General features: G+C 47.6%; 1 protein-coding gene across 1 annotated transcript; it reads left to right on the top strand.

The window, feature by feature from the left end:
• Positions 1 to 337: 337 nt before the first annotated feature.
• On the top strand, positions 338 to 8,905 carry LOC123041625 (purple acid phosphatase 4-like). The gene is made up of 4 exons (XM_044464211.1): positions 338 to 574; positions 7,864 to 8,023; positions 8,116 to 8,471; positions 8,506 to 8,905. Exons 1-4 carry the CDS (start codon positions 404 to 406, stop codon positions 8,794 to 8,796), a joined length of 978 nt encoding a protein of 325 aa, XP_044320146.1. The 5' UTR covers positions 338 to 403; the 3' UTR covers positions 8,797 to 8,905.
• The last annotated feature ends 507 nt before the right edge of the window (positions 8,906 to 9,412 follow it).

Genomic DNA, 9,412 nt, shown 5'->3' on the forward strand with positions numbered 1-9,412 from the left:
TGGAGAATAGACACATTTTGTATAGCAAAGAAAAATACTTCCTCCGTCTCATAATATAAGAACGTTTTTGACACACTGATCTCCACTGCCGTATTCTTTCTTTTTTCAACTTGTCCATTGCCACTTTTTTTTCTTATAATGCATGAAAGAAGTAGAGCGAGATATAACATATATTCGAAGATCAAAACGCTTGAGAAAGAAAAAGAAAAACAAATACTTCAATACATTGGGGGTGGCGCCAAACGCAACCTCAGCTCGAATGCTCGACCACTGCCCCGGCCCGGCCGGCCGCTACAAATACCCGTGACTGGGTGCTCGTCTAGCCATCGCCTCCACTTTGCTCTCTTCTCCATCCAGCAACTAGCAGCTCAATTCGCCTAGCTCGATCGCCGACCGGCCGAAAATGGTGGCGACCGCGATCGTCCTTGTTAGCGCGCTGGTGCTGCTCTCGCCGGTGGCGGCCGAGCTGCAGCGGGTGCAGCACTCGCCCAAGGAGGACGGGTCACTCACCGTGCTCGCTGTCGGGGACTGGGGAAGGGGTGGACAGTACAACCAGACACTGGTTGCCGAGCAGGTACACTCGCAAACGGAGTTCTATGGATTCTTTTAGTGCTTACAGAATAGCCACGTCGTTAAGGAATGCCTATATAAACTAGATGACACCCCGCGCGTTGTTACAGAAATATATGCTTAAAAAATAGCAATATCATAAAATAGTATCTCTTCAAATATATGTTCAAATAACAAAACATTCTTGAGGAAACCTATGTTTAGGAAAAACTTGAAGCATATGCATTGATATTTCTTAAAATCATGTTTAGCAGTAAAACACTTTACCACATGACAATACAAAAAGTAAACTGCCATAGATAATTATATATCACAATCCGTTACATTTTGTATTAAATACATGGAGAAACAGTCATTCTTCGGGAAAAAAGTGGTATCAACAAATGGACATACTGTACATAGATCAAAATGTGGCTCCACACAAAACAGAAACTACGATTAATTTAACACATCCTAGTAACAAAAAGAAGGGTTCGAATGTTAGAGCAATACAGTAGTCAACATGTATGGGAAAAGCACGATTTGTTTTTCGTATGAGCACACACACTAAAATCTTGGAAGGAAATTATTCTTGTCGTCATAGCATTACTCAATCCCACCCATGGGGCATGGCTCCCTGCTAACTTAACCAAATCAAATCAGCATACCTTAACCACTATCAAATCCAACTATACCAATATGACTGGAATCAAATTAGCTGGTGGGTTAAGCATAAATGAAAAGTCTGAAGGTAGAAGGATGAGTAGCAGAGGGGTTACCATCATTTGTTGAAATACCTGGCCGGTGTCTCTACCCAACTGTTTCTCTCCTAGTCCGAAAGTAAGCCAACATGGGACTGCTGTACACCTGATCAGACTGGAACCAACCTCCACCAGTTCCCAACCAACGTTGGACTTGCTTCGTAGGAATAGAGAGAGGAGGACGAAAGCCGCCATCTGAACAATGCTACAGGGTGCCACACTGATTCCCACCGAACGGAACAGAGAGAGGGAAAATAGCACCACCGCCGCCATGTCGACGAGGCTACAGGGCACCAGAGTGGTCTGCACTTGGAACGGAACTACAACCGGCAGATGCGCCGAAGACCGGCGGTCGTGCCAGAGGACCAGACCACACGGCAAGATCGCTTCTCTTTCTACTGTAGCCGCCCCACTGTATCGTTGCCCACTGAAGATTGGTCCTTTATTTATTAACAGAGAGAGAGACGGTTGGGCTTTTTAGTGAGACGATCGGGATTCTTTGCTCTGTTTGTGAATCACAAGACCATTGGGCTTCGGTGCGTCATTTAAGTATAGAAATAGAGGGACACCGCCGCCACATGTGTAAACGTTAACAGAAAGTGGTTAAAAGGTTGTCTAAAAAAACTGATTAAAAACAAGAATAATTGCTGATGTGGCAGGTTGATGAGGTGGATAGCTTACATGTCAAGAGAAATATGATAGTGGGGATCAACTATTTAGGTATTATAGATTTCATCAACTAAGAAGTGTTTCTTGTTTATGCTTTAAATACATAAACACATACTTATTAGTGCTTAATTAACAATATGATTTAGCATCACTACCATTTCATGTGTGTGTTTTGCGGGGAAACACTGAGAGCTTTATTTAATAAAAGCGTTCGCCGAACAGTCAGCCAACAGGTTGCTGGTCAGGAAGCTTGGAACACTGTCAATCCAGCTTTCGGTAACGTCAATCGTGCAAGCATGCTTAGCACAGATATGAGCGGGACCGTTGGCTGATCTTACAACATGATGAAAAAAAAATAAACTACCAGCAAGCTCTCCAATTTCTACTAAGATAGGAGCCACAATCGATCGAGAATTGTGGCGAGTGTTCCAGAGGTTGACTACCTCCAGACAGTCCGTCTCCGACACGACGTTTGAAAAACCTCTCAGATTGGCGAAAATAACACCTTCTCGCACTGCCATCGCCTCCGCTATGAGAGGATCCGTAATCCCAGGGAGTGGTTTACTCCATGCCCCAAGAAAAGAATCAAGGGAGCGAGCAACACCCCCAGCTCCACCTTTACCATCTTCACATTTGATTCCAGCATCTGTATTAATCGTGACGAAGCCTGGATCAGGGGGTCGCCACCCATGACCCGGCATGAGTAGGGCATGTCACCGAGGTATATCCAAGAGAGCTAGAGTCTCCCTGGTGCGGCGAACAGATGTCGCCGGATCAAGCTTGTCTTCCCTATGCGTCAATCTGTTCCTAGAATGCCAGATCGACCACATGACAGAGATTAAAATAGCTCGGTCTCTGGAAGTAAATTGTTCACCACAGATAATATCCTTGGCCCAAGTTGTTGGTTGCAGTATTGGCATCTGGAAATCAAATAGTTGCTCTGCCTCCTCCCAGAAGCTCACTGCGTGTGCGTACCTCAAAAGTGCATGCTCCGGGTTCTCCTCATTGGCGATACACAACTTGCATAGGTTTTGCTGCCCTATGTGTCGATGTACCAGTGTACATTCGTCGAGTAAAATACCCCTTAAAACTCGCCAGAAGAAAACTCTGACCTTGGGTAAAACATTGAGCCTCCATAGCGAATTCCACAGCTGTTGATTATCAATTATGGAACCGGTAGCCTGCCCTTCCTCTGGAGCTTGAAGTTCATTGCGAGTCACTAGAGCTCGGTACGCTGACTTTACTGTGTAGTTGCCGGAAGCCTCCTTTGCCCAAGCGAGAAAATCATCTCCACCTCCAGACTACAAAGGTATATTCAGAATAGCTTGTGCATTTGAGAGTAAAAACGTGTCCAAAATTAGTTCCCTCCTCCATGACCAAGTGCTTGTATCAATCAGATCACTAACAAGTGATACAGTGGTGTTTGTAGGACTGGCTAGGGGAACCATTGTAGCTATTGACGGAATCCACTTATTATTCCAAATCGATATGTTGGATCCATCGCCTACTCGCTTGATAAGCCCCGTAGTTAACGCTTCCCTTCCTGCCACAATAGCTCTCCAAGTCGCCGAGGATGTGCTTGGAGTTGTGTCTTGCATAAAATCTGTATCCGGAAAGTATTTACTCTTGAGCACTCTTGCACAAAGGGTATTGGGATTAGTAATGAGGCGCCATCCTTGCTTACCAAGTAGTGCCAGATTAAAGAGGTGAAGATCACGAAAACCCATACCCCCTTTACATTTTGGTGTTGCTAGCTTCTGCCATGAAGTCCAATGTAATGATCGCTTATCAATCGAGCCGCTCCACCAAAATTTAGCCATGCAAGATGTGAGGCTCTTGCATACCTTCTTGGTTAACAAAAAGACAGTCATGTTGTATGTGGGGATTGCTTGTATAATTGACTTCAGTAAAGTTTCTCGCCCTGCACAAGCAAAGAGTCTCTCTGACCATCCCTGCATTTTACTCCTAGATCTTTCCTTTATATGTTCGAAAGTGCCGCTGGTGATTTTGCCCACAGCAGTTGGAAGAACCAGATATCGCTCACTGAACGCCTCAACATGGATGTCCAAAGCATTCTTGATCGCTTGTCTGCATGAAGCCGGTGTATTTGGACCGAAGAAAATAGCACTTTTCTCTCTGTTTACATGCTGGCCTGAAGCAGAATCATATATTTGAAGTATGTTATTCAGCCTAGCCGCACTTAGATCTTCTGCTTTCATAAAAATGAGGCTGTTATCTGCGAAGAGCAGGTGATTGACCCATGGGGCTCTGAAATTGACTCTGATTCCTCTATCAATGGTGCCATAATATTTGAGTAAGCATGAAAAACCTTCTGCACATATGAGGAACAAAAACGGTGACATGGGGCATCCCTGTCTCAGTCCACGAGAGGGACTGAAAAAAGGCAAGAGCTCCCCATTTACACGGAAAGCAAAGCGAACCGAAGTTATGCACTTCATGATAAGTCTAACAAGATCAATGCCAAAACCAAACTTGAGTAAGATAGCTTCAAGAAAGCTCCATTCAACATGGTCATAGGCTTTCATCATGTCAGGTTTGATTGCGCAAGTATATTTTTTCCCTTCTTCCTTCTCCGCATAGCATGGACACTCTCAAACGTGACTAACACGTTATCAGTAATTAGGCGTTCAGGGATAAAAGCACTTTGTTCTTCACTAATTATCTCATCCAAAAAATCCCTGATTTTATTTGTAATGGCCTTGGCTGCCAATTTATACAAAACTGGGCAAAGGGAAATTGGCCAATACTGCGAGATGGACTGTGGGTTCCGTACCTTTGGTATAAGCGTGATGGAAGTGTCATTTAAACCCACTGGCAGCTCGTATCCATTCAAAAAACCCAGAACAACATTTGTTACATCATCACGAAGTAACTCCCAATGCTTCTGAAAAAAACCCGCGGTGAAGCCGTCCACACCTGGCGCCTTAGATGACGCCATCTGGAAAAGGGCCTTGTGCACATCCTCTGGTTCAAATAATTTGTCCAGGGAATCGCTCATCGCCGGAGTAATGCACGCAGGCACATACGATAACAACTCGCTAGTGTCTGATAGGCCCTGCGAGGTATATAACTGTTGATAGAAATCCATTATCTCCACTCTATCTTCCTCAGCATTAGCACACAATGAGCCATCGGTCCTTCTCAGGCCAGCTATCTTGTTAATCCTCTGTCGCTGCTTCGCTTGTGCTTGGAAGTAACCTGAGTTCCGATCACCGTCCCGTAGCCAAAGTACACGAGAACGTTGACGGAGCCATATCTCTTCTTGGCGAAGAGCTTCCCGGAGTTTGAGAACCGTGCTCTTCTCCTCTTCTGACGGACCACGCCCAACAGATTGCCGGCGAAGCTTATCTAGCTTTTGCTGCAGCTTTCGGACTGTCTTTGCTAGACATCCGAACTCTTTCCTACCCCAAGGTTCGAGCTGCCGTTTCATGGCACTCAAAGAGTCTACAACACCTTGTAAATCAGATGTTCGTTGCTGACTAAGCCAACATGCGTTCACAACCTGCTCGTAATCCAAGTGTGTTTGCCAAACATTTTCATACCGAAAGGGTCTCACTCCCCTTCTTGATGTATCGCCTCGCTGCTCCCGGAACGCCAAGTATACAAAACAGTGGTCCGACTCCGCTGCGCTAATATGGCGAACATTTGTGTACCCAAATTGTTGCCTAAATTCCTCATTTGCAAAGGCCCGATCAATCCGTGCTTTGACATTTGCCACTCCATCTTGACGGTTGTCCCAAGTGAAAGGAACTCCTGTCCAGCCTAAGTCTTGGAGTGCACACTCATTGACCGCTTCACGAAACGCCCTCATCTGCCACTCTGGTCGCGCAGACCGGCTAAAATGTTCATCACCGTATAAAGTCTCGTTGAAGTCACCCATGCAAATCCATGTTGTATGGGGAAGTGCGTTCAGGGTTCGCAGAAGACGCCAGCTGTGATGACGGTCCTGTGCCCTTGGTGCACCATAAAAGCCAGTGAATCTCCACTCGAAGGAGTTTTGATCCTTTTTCCGCACCACAACATCAATGTGGCCGGCACCATAATTCTTGAGCTCAACAGAAATGTCCTTGGACCAAAACAATCCAATGCCTCCACTGAGACCGACGCTATTAACCGCGAAACATCCATCAAAATCCAAAGTAAACTTCAGATTCTCCACCCTTGTTGCCCTAATCTTTGTTTCCGTAACAAAGAGGAGGGAGGGCCCTTCTTGCTTCACCACACTGCTAAGCTCTCGAACTGCCTCGGGGTTCCCATGCCCCCGGCAGTTCCAACTTATGATGCTCATTGGGACGGGCAGCGCTGCTCTGCAGCTGCTGCCGAATTTTTCGGTGTTGGTCGCTTCTTTTTTGGTTCTCTCTCCAAACCCTTTCGTTCCAATGTATCCTCATCGCTTCCCCTTCCCATCTCTCCAAACGGCCCATCATGATCTATATGTTCTCCATCGGTGATAAGCAGGGGTTGCTCAACGCGTTGATAGACCTGCTTTGGTGCCTCCTTCCTCTTTGCATAAGGTCGGTTTTTGACAGGAGAGTTCACCTCGGCAGCTTCTCTGACATTGCTTGAAGTCTTAGATTCTTTTGTGCTCGGGCCTGCTTGATCGTATTCTCGCCCGAGGTAGGTTTCCTCCTTTCTTCAGGTGCCCTCAACTTGGGTCCAAAAGGAAGATCTCCATTCTTGTCCCTAGGACCTGGGTTAGGGCAAAATAGATCATTGTGTCCTAGATGGCCACAAGAGAAACAGAAGTGCGGAATTTGTTCATATTGGATATCATACAATTCTTCCTTCTTCCTCTTGGCCGAATTGATCAAAATCCACCTCCGAAGAGGCTTATTAACATCAATGGAAACTCTAGCTCTCAAATATCCTCCAACATGATCGAACTGAACTGCTGAAGCATTCTTATCAATCTGTTTTGCTATCAAACTGCCCCAAGCATCATCTCTCAGGTTGTACGGCAGGTTTGGGACCCGAACCCACACATGGAGCCGGTCAAAATTCACCTCATCAGGCCTCATATGATCCTCGAAGTCAGCCAGTATGACTGCATGTTTGCTCACATGCCATGGCGAGCCCACCCAGATCCTATCTCGATCCCGCTGGTTCTCGAACTCTGCCACAAACATGTTTTCTCCCGTGGATTTGAATTGCAAACCCCTAGGGTTTCCCCACGCAGGCCGAAGCGCGCTGGTGATGGTTTGGATGTGAAAAATAGATGTCGGTGTAGAACCTTGCCTGCCAGAGGCGTAGCCTCTTCGTCCGTAATGCCAAGTTTCCCGAGTGCTTCCTCCAGTCGCGCCCGGGCTGCCCGAGGAGAGTCAGCCGCCGCCCCTCCACTTGCGCTTTGGGCCGGTGACGCCATCGCCGGCGGAGATCAGCGCTGCCCGCCGATCAGATCAGGCGGCCGCCGTCAAGGTCCTCCCCGAAACCCTAATCGCCAGAGGGTTTTTAGGTCTCGAGAGGAAAAACGTGTATTCTCGGCCAATACGCCCTACGTTACTAAAATCTACTCCCTACGTTCCTAAATATAAGTCTTTATAGAGATTTCACTATGGACCATATACGGATGTATGTAGATGCATTTTAGAGTGTAGATTCATCCATTTTGCTTCGTATGTAGTCCATAATGAAATCTCTTCAAAGACTTATATTTAGGAACGGAGGGAGTATCTCTCTATCGATACTGCCATTTCACGTGTAGCTAATTGCCAACAGATAAGAGCGGGCCCTTTTGCCAGACAAGTAGTTGGTACAAACTGGTATAAGTAGCCGAAAGCAGAGAGGTCATTTAATTAGTTGTACTAGTACATCTTATCGTCAAGAAAACTCCAGGTCATTGGCCAAAGTGTATACGTGTTGACAGATGGGAGTGGTCGGCGAGAAGCTAGCCGCCGACTTTGTCATCTCCACCGGCGACAACTTCTACAACGACGGCCTCCCCGGCGACAATGACACGGCCTTCTTCATGGCGTCCTTCACCGACATCTACACCGCCTCCAGCATTCAGAAGCCTTGGTACATCGGTATGCATCCATAACTGCCGCGACTATACCTTCTCCTCTCGATCACACATACTTCACAAATAATGCAACTGCGTCACGGGTGTGGCATGCAGTCCTCGGCAACCACGACTACACGGGCGACGCGCTGGCGCGGCAGAGCCCGGCCATTCGCGAGGTGGACAGCCGGTGGACCTCCGTCAACAAGTCCTTCATCGTGGAGGCAGACATCGTTGACTTCTTCCTGGTGGACACGTCGCCGTTCGTCCTCAAGTACTGGAACGAGAGCAAGTTCGACTGGAGGAACGTGGCTCCCCGCGACACCTACATCGCCACCCTCCTCCAGGACCTGGACGACGCCCTGGCGGCGTCCAACGCGACGTGGAAGGTCGTCGGCCACCACCCCGTCAGCAGCGGCTGCGAGCACGGCAACACCACCGAGCTCCGCGAGCACCTCCTCCCACTCCTCAAGGTACGTACGACATGTTGCGCATGCATGCGTGCAGGCCCATGGGGTTGACATGTACCTCAACGGTCACGACCACTGCCTGCAGCGCATCAGCAGCGTCGACAGCCCGGTGGAGTTCGTGACGAGCGGCGGCGGGTCCAAGGCTTGGGCGGGCAAGTTCAAGGCAACGACCGACAAGATGGAGTTCCTGTACGACGGGCAGGGCTTCCTGTCCATGGAGCTCACCGCGGCCGAGGCGCGCCTGGCCTTTTACGACGTCTCCGGCGCCGTCCTGCACAGCTGGGGGCTCGCCAAGTCGGCGCCCGCCAGCATCTCGAACGTGAGCTAGCTGATCAACTTCATCTGTCCATGGCCGACGGCGCCGGCCGTTGTTAACCTGTTTAAACAGATCGGATGCAAATGCTTTCTGTTAAGTAGTGTCTTCTGCATGTCGCCCCATGCATGTACCTCCGTAACAAAATGTTATGCGAAATAAATCAACAAACGTTGTTGTTCACGCATGTTTCTATATACAACGACCCCCACAAATAGTAAAATACTAGAATGATTTTGGGATTCGGCGTATCCAGTTTCAAAAACTTAAACTGCAGGAAAAAAATAAATAAAATCGTGAATGAAACATACTTGGCGAAGGCCCAATTAACCTGAGTAGGGCGGATGTGTTAGGCACCCCATGCTTGGGGTTTTTATTTTCTTGTCCTCTGTAACTCTGAAAGACCTTTTCCCTCTCCTATAATTAATGAAAAGGGGCAAATCTTTTGCCCCACGTTTCCAAAAAAAAAACCTCGGCTTATTATAAGCCAAGTGTTGTACTCAGTTCACGGGTACTCAGCTTAAATATAAGTCGAGTTCGGCTCTCAGCAAAATGAAGCTACATGCCGGCCGGCCGATGCAAACGGATTACACTTGGGATTGTGAAGGGTACAAGGCAATACCCCACCACT

The sequence above is a fragment of the Triticum aestivum genome, chromosome 2B (genome assembly GCF_018294505.1).
Source record: "Triticum aestivum cultivar Chinese Spring chromosome 2B, IWGSC CS RefSeq v2.1, whole genome shotgun sequence".
NCBI classification, from domain to species: domain Eukaryota; kingdom Viridiplantae; phylum Streptophyta; class Magnoliopsida; order Poales; family Poaceae; genus Triticum; species Triticum aestivum.